Source organism: Wickerhamomyces anomalus (genome assembly GCF_001661255.1).
Source record: "Wickerhamomyces anomalus NRRL Y-366-8 unplaced genomic scaffold WICANscaffold_1, whole genome shotgun sequence".
Lineage (NCBI taxonomy): Eukaryota > Fungi > Ascomycota > Saccharomycetes > Phaffomycetales > Wickerhamomycetaceae > Hansenula > Hansenula anomala.
The window spans coordinates 993838-1012383 of record NW_017567110.1 but is presented as its reverse complement, the minus strand read 5'-3'; the positions used below and the strand labels follow the sequence as shown (position 1 = coordinate 1012383).

Sequence of the window (18546 nt, the reverse complement as noted above, 5' to 3'; positions counted from 1 at the left end):
CTAAATTTCAACAAGCTATAAAACGACATTCCAACAAGATGTATAGCTTAGAACTAGATTTTCTGATACTAGATCGTTGCAGGATTACTTTGATATGCTCTTTAAAGTTTTTGCTTTTTTGAAGGTTTGAAAGCTTTTCAAATTCGAATTAAAAAAACAATTATATAGGTCTAATTATTTTTAAAATAATCAAAATTATAATCAAAAGTTTTCCAAAATTGACCCAAAATTTCCCAAAATTTTAATATGATAGAAAGAGACTCAAATATATCTAATTCTAACTTCTAATTCGATCTTTTTAAGGGCCTTAACATATTAATGTGTATTTTAATATTAAAACAATTAATGATTATTAATATATTACTAATAGCTGAACATGGAATAGGCGTTTCGGCCGAATAAATTAAATCCGTGCTCCTGTAAAGGGAATCGGCTAATTGTGCGAGACTGGTCTTCGGAATTGCCGACCTCATAACAAAACGATAAAACGTCTGGACTCTGTGTACAGTTGGGAACTTGGGAATCATTAATTTGTTATACACTCAGTACACTTATATGACCTTTCGATGAGTTCTTTTGCAATGAGATGCTCACTATGACGACCAGTGTTTGACAGGAAAATGTTTTAATATGTTTGATGATTGATATAGCCAGCTTTCAATTGTTCTTGTGAAGGAAAGTGTACAAAGCACTCTGGGGTTCGACGTAATTCACTAGATCAATAGTCAATTCACTTCGCACAACAATTGAGCTGGTTTAACGCTCAACTAACTCTCAATGAGCTACCATTTACTTGTAACTCACCTGCTATTAAATGTTCATGTGCATCCTCGCTACAAAATTACAGGTTGAAAGACTATTTTAGTTCTTGTATCCATCATATCTACACAGCACTAGTGTAGACTAGCCGTTACACACAAAGTTCAAACAATCAATTTCCCCGAAGAGCCGGATAAATTACACACATATAATGCAACAGGTGAGAGACTTTGGACTCTGGAGCTTGATTGTTCCGTTCAAACTTCGAAAGGTTACTGGTTGACCGTTGAACCATGGTTCAGGGTCGCAGTGTAAGTATATCGCTGGCTACGTCTGTCACCACTTCTTTAGAGTTGTATTTCTTAAGACTCAAAAGTCAAGAGATCAATCTTCATCATGATGAAAGGAAACCAGCTACATCTACAATTTTCAACTCTTCTAGAATCATTCAAATATAGGTACGTAGATCAAGATGGAATAGGCTATACAAGTCCCACAACTCACATATATCTCAGGTAAAGAGTCAATTAAACCAGATATATTGAGAGCTCAAAAGACTTTATTCCAGATGAATCTAATTGCAAAGTTACATAGTTTCTTGTCGTCGACGCTGCTGATAGGTCTCAAAATCAAAAGCAGAACGAGAATCGAACAGACCTGTTGTGGTGTCTTTTGACTTTTGTGGAGAGATTGAATGCGTGATAGAGGAGCAGCCGTAAAGACCAATTAGATCAAAAGCATACAGTTTTCAAAATGATCCAATTACAAGTAGTTTTCAGTTGGTGGTTGGTGGGCTACCAAGGCCCGATTATAGGTATATTTATTACACATTGGCGCTTCCGAAATCCACAGTAAAACTGGAGTCAGTAGTCTGTAGACACAAAAAATACTATCAAATGCCCATTGCCCAATATCCAACCTCTCGTGCCTCTATTTAACTACTTGGTTCCCAACTTGAATAGTAGAGCCGCTATGTCTTTGCTTTACTATTACTGCTGGATAAGTCGAAGAAGCCCTGCCAAATGTTACAAATTACAGTTGAGGATGAAGAAGCTTGATGACGAACTAGTTTTCGAACTTAACGTTACTCCAGAGTCCAGTCTGTGGTGTACATAAATTTATGCTAGGACTCTGAGTCTTAACTCTTTGTTACATTTTAAACTGAAAATCATTGGTCAGTTTGACTTCGACCGTCCAAGGCCACAAAAAAAACTTGAATCGGAAAGAATCCGTTTTTTTATCTAAACCAACCACCCAATCAAACCTTGTAAGGCTCAAGATCAAAGTTCAAACTTTGAAGTCTGTATACCCAAACTTTTTTGAAAACGTTGTGTGAGCTGTAAGCTCATGCTCAACGTCGAGGTAGTCTTCTTTGTACATACACCACTCTCGATCTCTCGATTCTCAGGAACAAAAATTTAAGTTTGGAAAAAAAAACAAATCCCGCCAAAAAAAAACGGTTCGACTTCGAATCTGTACAGTGCTAAAGCCTTACGTCAATTCGTATCGGAAAAAAAATCAAGTTTTGAGCTGCTTTCAAGCTTCAAGCTTTCATACCCATTTGTGAAGCTCTTAGTTGTTATATGAAGAAAGAGGAGATAGTGCGAGCCCGGCAGTTTTCTCCCTCTTAATCAAATCCAGTGGCTAGAGTGTTGTGTAGTTGTGTGCTTCGCAGATGTGTCGGTTGGAGACGACTGAAGTCGCAAGACCAAACTTTGAGACTGACAAGAATCAGAAATTTTAAAAATCTGCTGGGTATTACTTGTACTTCCATACAATTATATGCGACACATACAAATTGAACAGATAAACTTTAGACTATTGAATGAAATCATGAAGAATTTAAATGCTTGAAGTGTTCAAGAATTCAAATAACACTCGCTAGCTGACTATATTCCGCTACACACTAGCGCCTGTAACTGAGTATCTAGTGTTACTGCAGTTTTGCACTACAAATCCAGTTGTTCTACGGTCAAGCTTTGCCTTGTAGCTAGTATGTTGTGTAACTACACTCTTTGTACTCGCATTACCCCAGTAATTTGATGGACCATATGGCATAAATCATAGTCCCAAATTCAAGAATTAAATACAGCTGGCAAATTAATCATGAATTGATCACGTGTACATCGAGGGAACCATTTCCAAAGAAGAGCATGTTTAATAGCAGCTACAGCCAAAACAGACAACACAAATTTCATTTGCAAAAGAAAGGTGCCTCTTAAATTTTCCAATCAAGTACATCTTCCATACAGCAGTGCGTACACTCCATCATCTACAACATGTTGATGTTTATCAGCTTCCAAGAAATCTTAAAAAATTGTTGTACATTTCGCAAAATTTCATCAGACTAATCAAGATTCAAGAGACCACGCCTTTCGACTTTCTTTCAATCACTGTACGCCAGCCCCACAACTTGAGCAGAGTTCCACTTGATTTACCAATAATCTTTGGAGGCTACGTACTTCAATTTGAATGAAAAGGTTTGAACTTTGAAGCTGTTTGAACAGGAAAATACAGTGAATGATTCATCGGGTATCAAGACCTAAAACGGAGAAGTGATTGGAGTTTTCGCAAAAATTCAGCGAATGCATGGCAGCCTGTTTCTGCATTTGATCAATTAATTTCGTGAAGACTGATAACACGTTTTCTTCTATAACTTCTATGGAAAACAGTTGAAAAGTTCAAACTCTAGCAAAACATTTGAGCAAGTATTTGATGCGAAGTTCAAACCTTGTTCCTGGATTTCATGTCATATCATAATATTTTCACCAAATTGATAAACATCGCTCATTAGACCATGTCAATACTTGACGTTGACTAGAGCCCAATAGAATTTAATCAAAAGGGAAACATAAAACGGCCATCAATATAGAAAAAGTGCAAATGTTTTTGCGCTGAGAGCAGCTTATGGCTCAGAAGCTTTTACAATCCCGAGTTATAATCAACTGGATCACTGCGCAAAACCAACTTCAATGCTATCATCTTCTCTAGGTAAGCTGTGATACCAGTGAACATTACTCAAGATTAATTAGATGGTAGTTACGTATATTTCACAGTTCAATTGGAAGGATAGCAGTTCTCCACTCGATCATGAAGCCAGCAAACATTTCTTAATTAACAATGTGTCAAAGTAGTTAGCTTCAAAATGAATTCAACAATGAACATCGAGAGTTTAAAACGAGAAATTGTTTTAGTCAATTGAGTGTATGAGTTTGTAGATGTTGTCATATGTTTCTCATTGTCATAGATGATAGGACTAGTGAGCTCACTAGAGCATATTTGAAACCATCATAATGAAGTGTAATGAAGCCTGAATGGTTCAAATTTTTTTAGATTGAAGCTGGCATCAAAATTGATCACATACGTTTGGCGATCTGTCTTTCAAATCAAGAACTATGAGACTCTTGTGACTTCATGGCATCAGTACAATGCAATCAAATTACTCAATCGAATCAATTTCCAGGAACCCTGAGTAAATATTTACTCCAAACGTCGATTATCTTGATGGATATGGTTGAAGCGAGTAAAATAAAAATTGTTACAGGCTCGGTCAACACGGATCTTAGCCCGAGGATGATGTCGTTGCAAAAAAATCCTATGAGGGAAACATCTTGATAAGGCTACAATAAGGTCGGCTTACAAAAGTGGTTTTAGTTGTACGTAATCTGTGGAAGAAAAGTGTAGGGCTGGATATCCTCTGTAACGGTCCAAGATAATTTTCATCAAAGCATTACGATATTGACTATTCGAAACGAGATGATCTCCTTGTTATCTCAGTAGCCTGCTCTTTTTCTGTCAAAGCTTCTCTGACCGTAGTACCTTAACTTCTAGAAATAAACTCCCTTTATCGACGAAGCATTTTGTTACCAATAACCTTAATTCGTCATCATAATACACTCTGCGGCCGATAACCCATCATCTCTATGAAAACTTTACCAAATTGTAGAGTTACCGCGTGAAAAAAAATAAACCCGAGAAAAACTCATCGATGAAAATTTAATACACTCGCCCAAACTTCTATCTTCGTTCAGAACGTTAATTGACGATATTGAGAACCGGATTTTTTTGAGAATGATGATCCTTCGCCTAAATAGTTTCAAAGCCTGTTTCGTTACGACTCTTTTGTAGTATAACCATGAATAATTGGATTGTTTACTTGTTCAAGTTGTCACCAGCTCATGGATTCAGCAGGAAATTGTGGTGAGCGCCAGGCCAAGTCCTAGACCCAGTCTGTAGGTATCTACGGCCGGCTCGAAAGGGCGAATTGCCCAACTAGGTAGTGAGATTGTATGCAAGTTTTGTGATTTGTGGTGGGAACTAGGCTCAATTCGGGAAAACGTAAACTTTGAGATATTTTCAAATGGCGAAAGCGTAACAAGCTGCAGTTTGAAAATACTCAACGAGACTGGTAAACACCACAGGCAGGCCTGTTCAGTCGATGAAAATGTATGGTGTAATCATTTACAGCGAGTACCTTAACTATGCAAAGTCTCTCATGAGAACTCGAGTCTCATTTTGAGAACGCTGATAAAGTTTTTCTTTTGCCAATTACATCCATCGACAAAAACACTACTCAATTTTTTTTCCACTCATTCCTCGAGGATCCCAAATCCGAAAAATCATATATAAACAAATAAATCCTAGTTTTCAACTTTTGAAACTTTCTTAATCTACTTTTTACTCCTTTGTTAGAAGTAAACATTCAATTTTACCTTACCTCTTGTATCATCTCCAGTTATTGATTAATTGAAGGATTCTCAATTGTTGTTGTTAGAAATATCAATACCAATTCCTAATTTTTAATTGATAATTAATTTTATACCCATATACAAAAGAGAAGGAAATTGTTGAAAAGTGAGTACCATTGTTAACTTTTATTCAGCTATTCATTCATTGGATTATCCTATACAATATTCATCATACATTCCATACCAATTGAACCCATCTTTCTTTCCCTAATGATACTCATGTTTTCATGTTTTCATTTCTTTGAACGGTTGAGTGTGTGGCCTTAGAGCAGAAATGTTTGTTTTCGGCAAATCCATTTCCATATTCGGTATGTGGTCCGTTACCAAGTCTCATCCGTTTTAAGCATTTTTTGTTTTTTTTCTTTTGGCGTGTTGGCCGGCAACCATTTTTTTGCGAACGCAGATTAATTTTGGGCCATCTCATTGGTGGAACGTTGGGCAGCCATCTTATCCAGTTGAAAAAACATGAGTGGGAAAAGAAACGGATTTAAAGTTCGTTTAATTTTTTTTTTTTAATTTTGGGCATGGGAGAATTGGAAGAGAAAAAAAAACTGGTATTAAAGATTGTGATTTCCATGGAAAAAGTTTTCAACCCCCTTGAATTCTTTTACACATAGTTCTCAATTGAAGCCAACGTTTCTATTCTTGAAAGTATGTTTTGATGAATATTTTGGGATTCTTTACGATGAATTGAATTAATGAAAAGTTTTTACCTAATAGTTCAGTTATACTAACTAGTTTTTAACAGATGTCTTCAGAACAAGAACATCAACCAACAACCGAAAAGGTTCCAAAACCTGCTCCAGAAGATGACGATGATGAAGATGAAGATATCGATCAATTGATTGAAGATCTTCAATCTGATGCTGGTCAAGAATTCGATGAAGAAGAAGCTGGTGAAGCTGGTGCTACTGCTAGACCAGTTCCAGAAGAATTATTGCAAACTGACCCAAGTTACGGTTTAACTTCTGATGAAGTTACCAAAAGAAGAAAGAAGTTTGGTTTAAATCAAATGGCTGAAGAAAAAGAAAACTTGGTTGTTAAATTCTTAATGTTCTTCATTGGTCCAATTCAATTCGTTATGGAAGCTGCTGCTATCTTAGCTGCCGGTTTAGAAGATTGGGTTGATTTCGGTGTTATCTTAGGTTTATTGTTTTTAAACGCTGCTGTTGGTTTCATTCAAGAATACCAAGCTGGTTCTATTGTCGAAGAATTGAAAAAAACCTTAGCCAACTCTGCTATCGTTATCAGAGATGGTTCATTAGTTGAAGTTCCATCTAATGAAATTGTTCCAGGTGATATCTTACAATTGGAAGATGGTACTGTTATCCCAGCTGATGGTCGTATCGTTACCGAAGGTGCTTTGTTACAAGTTGATCAATCTGCTTTAACCGGTGAATCCTTAGCTGTTGACAAACACTTTGGTGACAATGTTTTCTCCTCATCCACCATCAAACGTGGTGAAGCTTTCATGATTGTTACTGCTACTGGTGATAACACTTTTGTTGGTAGAGCTGCTGCTTTAGTTAACAAAGCTGCTGGTGGTCAAGGTCATTTCACTGAAGTTTTGAACGGTATTGGTACTATTTTATTAGTCTTAGTTATTGTTACTTTGTTACTTGTCTGGGTCTCATCATTCTACAGAACCAACAAAATTGTTAGAATCTTGCGTTACACTTTGGCCATCACCATTGTTGGTGTTCCAGTCGGTTTACCAGCTGTTGTTACCACTACCATGGCTGTTGGTGCTGCTTACTTAGCTAAAAAACAAGCTATTGTCCAAAAACTTTCTGCTATCGAATCCTTAGCTGGTGTTGAAATCCTTTGTTCTGATAAAACTGGTACTTTAACCAAAAACAAATTGTCTTTGCATGAACCATACACTGTTGAAGGTGTTGATGCTGATGATTTAATGTTAACTGCTACTTTGGCTGCTTCAAGAAAGAAGAAGGGTTTAGATGCTATTGATAAAGCTTTCTTGAAATCCTTAGCTAACTACCCTCGTGCTAAAGCTGCTTTAACTAAATACAAAGTTATTGAATTCCACCCATTCGATCCTGTCTCAAAGAAAGTTACTGCTCTTGTTGAATCCCCAGCTGGTGAAAGAATCATCTGTGTTAAAGGTGCTCCATTATTCGTTTTGAAAACTGTTGAAGAAGACCATCCAATTCCAGAAGAAGTTCATGAAGCTTATGAAAACAAAGTTGCTGAATTCGCTTCTCGTGGTTTCCGTTCATTAGGTGTTGCTAGAAAGAGAGGTGAAGGTCACTGGGAAATCTTGGGTATTATGCCATGTATGGATCCACCTCGTCATGATACTGCTAAAACTGTTAACGAAGCTAAACACTTGGGTTTGAGAATTAAGATGTTGACTGGTGATGCCGTTGGTATTGCTAAAGAAACTTGTCGTCAATTAGGTTTAGGTACCAACATTTACAATGCTGAACGTTTAGGTTTAGGTGGTGCTGGTGACATGCCAGGTTCTGAAATTGCTGATTTCGTTGAAAATGCTGATGGTTTCGCTGAAGTTTTCCCACAACATAAATATAATGTTGTTGAAATCTTACAACAAAGAGGTTACTTGGTTGCCATGACTGGTGATGGTGTTAACGATGCTCCATCTTTAAAGAAAGCTGATACTGGTATTGCTGTCGAAGGTGCTACTGATTCTGCCCGTTCTGCTGCTGATATTGTTTTCTTAGCTCCAGGTTTATCTGCCATTATTGATGCTTTGAAAACTTCCAGACAAATTTTCCACAGAATGTACTCTTATGTTGTTTACCGTATTGCTTTATCATTACATTTGGAAATCTTTTTAGGTTTATGGATTGCTATCTTGAATGAATCATTAAACATTGATTTAGTTGTTTTCATTGCCATTTTCGCTGATGTTGCCACTCTTACCATTGCTTATGATAATGCTCCATATGCTCCAAAACCTGTTAAATGGAACTTACCAAGATTATGGGGTATGTCTATTATCTTAGGTATAATTTTAGCTATTGGTACTTGGATTACTTTGACTACTATGTTTGTTCCAAAAGGTGGTATCATCCAAAACTTCGGTTCTATTGATGGTGTTTTATTCTTGCAAATTTCTTTAACTGAAAATTGGTTAATTTTCATTACTAGAGCTGCTGGTCCATTCTGGTCATCAATTCCATCATGGCAATTAGCTGGTGCTGTCTTCATTGTTGATATCATTGCTACTATGTTTGCTTTATTCGGTTGGTGGTCACAAAACTGGAACGATATTGTTACTGTCGTTCGTGTTTGGATTTTCTCTTTCGGTACCTTCTGTGTCATGGGTGGTGCTTACTACTTGATGTCTGAATCTGAAGCTTTCGATAGATTCATGAACGGTAAACCAATTAAAGAAAAACAAGAACAAAGATCATTGGAAGATTTCGTTGTTGCCATGCAAAGAGTCTCCACTCAACATGAAAAATCTTCATAGATTCAAAATGGTTAGATTGTCTTTTGTCATTTTTGATATTTTAATAACTAATTTTTTTATCTGATTAATTTAATCCACATCATATTTTTAGTTTTTTCATAGAGTGTTTTCCAGATATCTTTATCATTAAGATGTGGTTGATTTCTTCTACATCTTTTCATTAATGTTTGAGGAAAGAAAAAAATTTAATTTCTTATTTTTGATCATCCTTTTTTATTATTGTTTAGTGCCTTGATTGGTATCCAATTTCCTAATATAAGTATAGTGTAAAATAGTTGATGTAGATTGTCTGTGCTTTCTTTGTTATACACATGAAGACTAGAGGTTGTTGATGTTTGTTTGTCATGCCCTAAGGATTTGGTCCTTAAAGCTCTCCTTGTAGCTCCTCTGCCTACCAGCACGAAGCTCTAGAAGAGAGTCTCTGCCTAGCAAATTCCATCCTCCGCCTAGAGAATAGGCTCAGTTCGTGCTGGTGTTGTTTGTCGCGACCCGCGAATTATGTGATTGATTTCTTCAAATTTTTTTTTCAACAACAAGTTTTGATCTATGATCATCTCAGGTTAAATCCAGTACCAAATACACCAGATTGAAAACATTTCAAGACTCCAATCATCAAGAGGAAGAGACACCAGATAACCTTACAATACTGGAACTTAAACGCTCCATCACCCACTGTACATTATTAACCTGGTATTCTTTTCACTTCTTTATATCCCTTTGAGTCACTAGAATTTATCTCTGGTTACTAAATTATTCTGTATTTTTAGGTTGTTTCTTGATACACCCAACTTCATTCAATTCAAAGTACCCATAAAGCTGCTTCGTTGAATATTTTTATTGTTTAAATCTTGACGTTGCCTGATTTGTTCATTCAATACACCAACAAAACATCATCAACTTAGGATATCATCATAGTACTTCAAGAATGTCATCTGAGAACTCAGCAAACAACTCAATGAGTGAAGAGCCTTCAAGAGCTCAAGAACCATTGACCCCAAGCGTTCGTCTGACTCCTCCAAGATCTGCCTCTTTTTCAACTCCAGGAAATAATTTCATTAATAATGATCAACAACCAAAGTTTAAGTTATTTGAAGACACTACAACTCCTTTACAAAGATCAACCAACGCCTTGAACCAAGCTGTTTCTACTGCTCCACCATTATTTAGACGTGCTAATGATGCTGCTGATCTTGAAACAGCCATTCCAGCGGATTTGGTTGATATCAATTTGGCATTAGGCGCTTTGGATCTTGATTTCCCAGCTGGCGTCCCTCGTCCAACCCAGCCAAACAAGGACGAAATTGAATCCAATGATCCAAACACTGAAGCTCCAGGTAGTGTTCCAGCTCCTGGTGAACCAATTATGGAGGGTCAACCAATTGCTGGTCATTTTAATCCAATGGCCCATCAACAACCATTCCATCCATTCATGTACAATCCAATGAATGAGTTTGGTCAACCTTTGCATGCTGGTTTCAATCCAAATGAACCAATGGGGTCACCTCATCCTCAACAACCTTGGCCAACAAAACCATTCGGTGCTAATATGGGTGGTGCTCTTTCAGGCGGCCCACCTCCAGGTATTATGGAACCTTTAAGTCATACACCTCCTCCAATGCATCCAGGTATGATTCCAATGAGACCATTCAATTTCTCCCCAGATGGAATGCATCATCATCAAGTTCCACCTCCACCACCAGGAGCACCAGGTCTTCCAGGTCCAAATGGTGTCAACTTCAATCCAAATGGTATGAATTTTGGTTTAAGAAATGGCCCACCAATGAAAGAAAGAAGAGCTACTTATCATTCATCGAATCCAAACTTTCAAGAACGTTCAGAAAATGGTGGGTTCAATAATCAACAACAACAACAGCATCACAATCACCCTTTACAAAATTCTCAGTTATGGCCTCCATTAAGTAACAGAACTCAATCATTTGATAATTCAGGGTTTAACAATATGAATAACCGTATGGGTGGTCCAATGGGTGGTAACAATGGTCCAAACGAGCGCAGATATCATCAAAATTATTATAATGGTAACAATCACAATAATGGTAGAAAAAATATGGGACAACGCAGAAGAGGTGAAGATGCTTCAAAGTTTGCAAATGCAAGATTAGCTGACTTCCATGGTGAAATTTATTCATTATGTAAAGATCAACATGGTTGTCGTTTCTTACAAAAACAATTAGATTTGAATGCAGAAGCTGCCACTATTATTTTTGATGAAACTCATCAACATGTTATTGAATTGATGGTTGATCCTTTTGGTAACTACTTGGTTCAAAAATTATTGGAAAAAGTTAATGATGAACAACGTATCACATTGGTTAGAAACGCTTCTCCACAATTTGTTTCAATTGCCTTAGATCCTCATGGTACTAGAGCTTTACAAAAATTAGTCGATTGTATTAATACCCAACAAGAAGCTGAAATTATTGTTAAGGCATTATCTGCAGATGTTGTTTCTTTATCAAGAGATTTGAATGGTAATCATGTTATTCAAAAATGTTTACAAAGATTAACCCCGGAAGATTCACAATTCATTTTTGATGCTGCTGCAAAGAACTGTTTAGAAATTGCTACCCACAGACACGGTTGTTGTGTCTTACAGAGATGTCTTGATCATGGGTCTAATGAACAATGCGCAGAATTATCATTAGTCATCTCTAAATTCACTGTTGCTTTATCCTTAGATGCTTTTGGTAATTATGTTGTTCAATATGTTTTAGCTAAAAATGAAAAAGATGCTATTGCAAAGATTATTGAATTTGTTAGAAGTGAAATCATCAAATTATCATTGCATAAATTTGGTTCAAATGTTATTGAGAAATGTTTAAGAGTTTCAAGTTTATCAAGTCAATTGATTGATCAATTATTAAACAGTGAAGATGATTTGGTTAAACTATTGAATGATCCATATGGTAATTATGTGTTACAAACAAGTTTAGATGTTGCTAAAGAGAAACAATTTGAACAACTATCATCATTATTAAGACCTTTGCTACCACAAGTTAGAAACACTCCTCATGGTAGAAGAATCTCAGCAAGATTACAGCATTCAAATGATCATGTTCCAATAACACCAGCTCCAACTGCTGATGAAACACCAGCTAATTCAGCTACAACCACCAGTGATTAGGTTAAACGTGCTTTACCTTTTTTTTACTATATTTGTACACTATCTATCATAAATTGGGGGAGATGAGGGAAAAAAAGTTCTTATGTATACCTAGATTTTCAGTCATGACTTTATTTTGTACATTATTTTGAGTTTTATATAAATTTAATCATACCATTTATTAATGCAGACATTTCAGTATTGCTGTTAACAGGTGTTTAATCATGTAGTACAGTGATAATATGATTTTATGATATTCATTTGGATATATACAAATGAAAACTCTAAAGAATACAAGGAACTCTTGGAATAATTAAAAGAGCTGAAGGCTAACATAAAAAAAGCATTAGTTGAACGCCATTCAGTTGCAAATGGACTAAAATGAACAATAAAACGTTAAAAACAATGTGTTGTATAGGGTAAAAAGCTGATAGCATTATGAAGGAGTGACTTGAAAACCATAAAAATTAATAAAAAAAATAACAACTTGGGTAACTAATAGAATTAAATGAATGACCGTAATTAAAATTACCAATATTATAACCAAATAAATAATAAACAATAATAAAAAACAAAATAAACAAACAAACAACATCAAATGAACGACCGTGATATAGCTTAATGATAAAGCATAATATTACCAAAAAAATTAGCTGTAAATGAATGAAAAGAAACAAATTTTGAAATGATTTCCGTGAATGATAATATGTGTAAAAATAATAAATGCAAATGCTAGTAAATGGGGAAAAACTTTTTGGTACTCTTTTTTTTTTCTAATCCTTTTTTTCTTTTCAAATGAGGTCGAGCTCCCTCAAGTAATAGTACAACAAGATGAACGTTCGTTCAGCACTAGTAAACTTGTTCTTGTAGCCGCTTCAAAGACATCATCAACACCTTCACCGGTTAAAGCAGAACATTCCAAGTATTTCTTAGCACCAATCAATCTTGCAACTTCTTCACCAAGAGCGGGCTGAACAAACTTCTTTCTATTTGTTTTATCTGGTGAATTGTTTCTTAAATCTTTCTTCAGCCCAACTAGTATAACAGGTACAAAAGGACAATATCTTGAAACTTCATCACTCCATTTAGCCTTAGCGTTTTGTAACGAATCTGGTTGATCTATAGCAAAACCTATTAATATGACGTTGGCCTTTGAATAACTTAAAGGTCTTAGTCTTTCATATTCTTCTTGACCAGCGGTATCCCAAAGAGCTAATTGTACAGCCTTTCCATCAACCCTGCAATCAGTAACATAGTTTTCAAACACTGTTGGGTGGTATTCAGTTGGGAATTCACCTAGAGTAAAGACATATAGTAATGAAGTCTTACCACAAGCACCGTCACCAACTATGACCAACTTTCTTTTAACTGATGATGACATTCCTTGATGTTTATACCTTGTTTACCGGAATGAAATAGTCTGTTGAATCTCAGTTTTCAGTTTGAAGTTGAATTGGAATTGAGCAGATCAATATAATACGGAATTCAATAACTAATGAACACTTCGAGATCTTTATTATTTCTCTGAAATGTTAAACTTCAAGTAAAGTTTGATTAAATTCCAAAACGTTGAAAATGGGCCTCAAAAAAAAATACACTAGATGAAGGTGAACTCAAGCCAAGCAAATGCCAAAATATCAAACCCCTTGAACTCAAATCTTGAAAGACGTTACGCCTGGACCGTTGCACTGATTCAATGGTTGTATTTTTGTATTGTTTTTTTGATTGATTGTTGTCCCCTGCCTGGAAATAATTTTGGTGCTTCCAACTTTCAACACAATTTATATGGACTGCACACACAACGTAACGCTTTTTTTTTTTTCGTGGTGTACTTTTATCATGAAAAAAAAACAAGTTCCGGCACACCAAAAATAGAAATAGCGAGGGATTCGAATTGAAGAAACCACTTTTTAATAGGCTGGAAATTGGCCATAGGCTAAATGTGTAGCGTGTGTTTGATCGGAGAAGGCACGCGTACGCTGGTGAGTGATTATTAGAGGTAGTTTTCGCTTAGGTTAGGGCTTTCAGGTGCATGTCGTTGGGCTTCAAAACGTTAACGCGTGCCTAAAATAGATTGTACATGAACTTTCTCGAGACCAGTGCTTTTATGCTAAATTTAACGAACTATAACTTTATGAGGATCAACCGTAGAACGTTGTAGAGTTATAAGCGTTAAAATGGTTTGAACTTTGTGTAATACAACGCTGGCATTGCAACGACAGATACAAGTTAGTCGACTACATTCACTCAAAGACAGTAATCGTTCATATCAAAAACACTAATCAAATTATAAAAAAACCACACAGACGAAAGTGACACACAAAAAGATCACACTATAGACACTTCAAAACAACCCAATGTTCAAATCAATGAACCTCCCCAAGTCAAACCACTACCATTTGTATCAAAACTTGTATTTCTTCTTGGATCAGCATATAAACCATCATTAGCACCACCGTTACCAAATTGATTGAAAGGCAGAGAACCAGTCCTTGAAACATTTGAATTTAATGGATTCAATTGTTGTTGAAATGGCGTAATTTTAACATGTGTAACATTACCAAGTTCATCACCAATAGTTTCAAAGTTATACAGTGAAGTTTTTGTCTTGATAATTGATAAAAATAAAGCAAATGTTAAAGCTGAATTTGGAGGTTGTAATGAATTGAATGTTGTGAATAAAGTATCAATCAAAATGAAACCACCATCCAAAAATGAACTTCTTAAATATGTATAAGCTTGATAAATTTGAGATTGATAATTTTTAATCAATTGATCAACATTTGAGCTTGAAGGAGGTTGAGAGCTAGGATGAATGGTTGTTGAAGGTTGAGAATTTGGAGCTGAATGATGCTGTTGATATTGAGAAGGTAAGAAATTATTACCACCATTCGAATTTAATTGAGTTGCACCACCAAGAGTTTGAGTTGATGGACTTGAGTTAATAGGTGTACCCCATAGACCACCACCATTTAAATTCTTTGTAGTTGAAGCTGACCAAGTATTAGCGCCATTAACAACCCCATTCAAACCAGTATTAGCTGAAGACGTTGACCAAACTTTTGAACCTGAAAGGAAACTTGAATTGAAATTATTTGTGTTGTTAGCTTCAAAATTTGTAGAAGCCAATGAATTACTTAAAAGATCAATCGATGGGTCATTTGGTGGACTTTGCTGTTGCTGCTGTTGAGGTGGTTGTGGTTGAGACAATTGAGGTGGTTGTGGTTGTGAAAACAAATTGAAACTTTTATCCAATGGATTGAACAATGAATTATTATTGTTGGTTGTAGAAGTTCCATTTGTATTCCAAGGTGATCTAACAGATGGAAGATTTTCCGAAAAATTTCTTGAATTGAAAAGTGAAGCAGCTGAAGGATTTGTTAAATGAGAATATTGAGTATCTAAACCCGAGTTAACACCAAGTGTAGCTGACCCTGGATTCAATTGGAAACCAGGAGGAGTATCATTTCTTGGAAGTTGAGGTTGTTGTTGTTGATGACGACTCAAACCAGCTTGAGAACCTAATGGAGAAGAAGCAAATGGAGTATTAGTTTGGTGATACAGATTATCCAACAATGGATTAGTTGAAGTAGGAATCTGTGGTTGAGAAAATTGATCAGGAATTGAATGAGTTGAATTAGATCTTTCTTGTTGTTGTCTAGCAAAAGCTTCTTGTTGTTGTCTTCTCAATTCATCCTCTTCTTGTTGTTTTCTCTTCAATTCTTCATGCTCTTGTTGTAATTTCAAGATTTCTTGTTGTCTCTTTTCTTCCTCTTGTTGTTTTTGTAATCTTGATTTTTCCTCTTCTTCCTTTTGCTTTTGAATCCTCAATTGTTCTTCCTCTTTAATTCTTTTTTCCTCTTCTTCCTTCTTCTTTTTCGCCTCTTGTTGTTGTTTCTTACGTTCTTCTCTTTCTCTCTTCTCAGCTTCCTTACGACGTTTTTCTTCTAATTTCTTACGTTCCTCCTCTTGCTTTCTCTTACGACCTTCCTCAATCTTTCTTTTATTCTCTTCCTCCTTTTCTCTTTTCAATCTTTCAATTTCAGCCTCTTTTTTCAAGCGTTCCTCTTCTTTCTGTTGTTGAATTAAACGCTTCTTTTCACGCTTCTTCTCCTTCTCACGTTGTTTCTTCTCTTCTTTTTGCTTTTCACGTAATTTTTCTTCATCCAATTCACTCAACAAATTCTTGACATACTCTTCTTGTTTCTTACGTTTATAAGACTCCAACAAACTTTGTCTCAGCATCTTTGTAGTACACAGTTGCAACATTGCTCTACCTTCTTCCAATTGTTGTTCTTCATCAATAGGATCATCACTGTATTCTTCTTCATCTTCAATATCATCTTCAAACTCTTCCTCCTCTTCTTCGATATCTAAATCACCAGTGATTTGTGGTTGAGGTTGTTGTGATTGCTGTTGTGCTTGTTGAGAAAGATGTGAATGTGTTTCAAGTTGCTTCTGTTGATCCGCAAGCTCTTGTAATTTTTGCTGTTGTGCTTCAACTTGAGCTTGTTGATGCTGTAGTTGTTCTAATCTTTGATCTCCATCCACATAATCATCTTGTAATTGTGCCAATTCTTCTCTTTCACGTTGTAGTTGCTTTTGCAGTTGTCTTTGTCTTTGCAGTTGAAGTTGAATCATATTTCGACGATCCATTTCATCATCAGTATTGAATTCGTCATTATCGTCTTCAAATTCTTCCCCATGTTCATTATGGTTGTGACTATGTGTATGATTATGATTATGACCATGATGATCATGATGATGGTGATCATGTGAATGACTATGACTATGTGTATGATGATGATCTTCACCATCTTCATAATCTTCTTCACCTTCATATTCTTCATCTAACTCTTCTTCATCATCATCATCTTCATCTTCTTCTTCTTCCTCGTCATCTTCATCTTCATCTTCATGTTCATCATCATAATATTCGGGTTCTTCCTCTTCCTCTTCTTCAATTTGATTATTAGCTTGATTAGATTTCATCATTTCATTTCTTCTAATGTATTGATTCTGTCTTTGAATTCTTGATTCAGCTAATTTCTCCATCATTTCTAAAAATTTCTTACCATCATTCTGCAACAAATCTTCAGCTACTGACATAATACCATTTCTTCTTTGAACATCAGAAGATTGAGTCGGATGCTGTTGCTGTTGCTGAGGTTGTTGAACCTGTTGAGACTGTTGCGGTTGAGACTGTTGTTGTTGTTGTTGTTGAGATGGATGCGGTTGTTGAAGATTCGTTCCTGATCCCTTTCGACTTCGACTCTGTTGTTGTTGGTCAAATTGTTGTTGCTGTTGATGTTGATGTTTCTTATAACTCTGTTGATTATTAATATTGAACAGCTCAGCAGCTATTAGTTCTTGAGTATCTATGCCATCAAAATAGTTATCATATAGTTTTTTCAACTCTTGTTCAATGATTTGTCTTTTACGACCACATACAGAACAATTACAAGTTATCTTTTGTTGTTCTTTCATAACTTTGAAGACAGAGTCTCTCTCAAGATTCAACAATTCTTTCTTTTCATCAGCAGATAAACTGGCCCAATACTCTTTCAATTGTTCATTCAAATCATCTTGATCTTCAGGAATAAACCCACTAGATGGGATTGAATTAGACTTCTTCTTTGGATGTTTATCATTAGCGTTCTCAGAAGAAGATGAGTTTGGCTTCTTTGCCTTAGGATTTGGTTCAAGACTTTGTACAATGACATCTCCATTTGAATTTTGTTTCAATATTCTTGAATCTGGATATTCAAAATCTGGATCATCAAAATCCAATTCTTTAATAGTTTCACCTTCAACATTTTGTTGTTGGCTCTTCTTAGCCTTGGACTTCTTCTTCTTCTTCTTTTTCTTTGAATCAGATTTGGTATTATTGTTTTGATTGTTATTGTATTCAAATTGAACATCTGACCCATTTACCAGATTGATTTTTTCGTTATTGCGCTCATTCCCATTAGCATTTGTAGTTGAGATGGGGTTCTTTAAACCAGCCATAATGCTCAAACTATGATTGATCTTTACTCTAGGTTGAATGAGGATTTGTTGATGAAAACTTCAGCGGCATAAACTTTATTATAAAAGTTGAATGGTTTTTAAATGGAATAGTTCAAAGGAAAATGCCCAAGAAAAACACAAGCCGCCAATAGAATATCAAGATTTATCCAATGGAATTGATGCCTATGAAGTATAATGTGTAAAATTCCCTTTTGAAAAACCTCACCCACGCTATAAGGATTTGATTGAGATAAATCTTTATTGAAGGTATTTTTTAACAATGTTCAATAACCTCTACTGATTCCCGCTTCAACTATTATCTTTTGCACCGAGGATTGGTAGGTTTTAAAGACAGTAACAGAAAAGTGTATCTTTTGCCAAACAATTTCCACACTATAAAGTTGATGGGTTTAATGGTGATGATCTTGTTTCAATGATTTTTGTACTAC

At 35.7% G+C, this 18546-nt stretch overlaps 5 protein-coding genes across 5 annotated transcripts; 3 read left to right on the top strand and 2 right to left on the bottom strand.

Moving 5' to 3' along the window:
• Window positions 1-3976: 3976 nt before the first annotated feature.
• On the top strand, window positions 3977-4439 carry WICANDRAFT_87111 (uncharacterized protein; the record flags this gene model as incomplete). The annotated part of the gene is made up of 1 exon (XM_019186091.1): window positions 3977-4439. A coding segment is annotated over exon 1 (187 nt), but the record flags the coding sequence as incomplete, so codon positions are not given.
• A 1816-nt stretch (window positions 4440-6255) lies between these two features.
• On the top strand, window positions 6256-8964 carry PMA1 (H(+)-exporting P2-type ATPase PMA1; the record flags this gene model as incomplete). Its single annotated transcript, XM_019181078.1, has 1 exon — window positions 6256-8964. The coding sequence occupies one exon, from the start codon at window positions 6256-6258 to the stop codon at window positions 8962-8964; it is 2709 nt and encodes a 902-aa protein (XP_019041214.1).
• Window positions 8965-11032: 2068 nt separating this feature from the next.
• On the top strand, window positions 11033-12109 carry PUF4 (Puf4p; the record flags this gene model as incomplete). The annotated part of the gene is made up of 1 exon (XM_019185340.1): window positions 11033-12109. One exon carries the CDS (start codon window positions 11033-11035, stop codon window positions 12107-12109), a length of 1077 nt encoding a protein of 358 aa, XP_019041213.1.
• Window positions 12110-12899: 790 nt separating this feature from the next.
• On the bottom strand, window positions 12900-13469 carry RHO2 (Rho family GTPase RHO2; the record flags this gene model as incomplete). The annotated part of the gene is made up of 1 exon (XM_019181275.1): window positions 12900-13469. One exon carries the CDS (start codon window positions 13467-13469, stop codon window positions 12900-12902), a length of 570 nt encoding a protein of 189 aa, XP_019041212.1.
• Window positions 13470-13988: 519 nt separating this feature from the next.
• WICANDRAFT_87076 (uncharacterized protein) lies at window positions 13989-18546 on the bottom strand. Its single transcript, XM_019186090.1, has one exon. It carries the CDS (start codon window positions 18095-18097, stop codon window positions 14450-14452), a length of 3648 nt encoding a protein of 1215 aa, XP_019041211.1. The 5' UTR covers window positions 18098-18546; the 3' UTR covers window positions 13989-14449.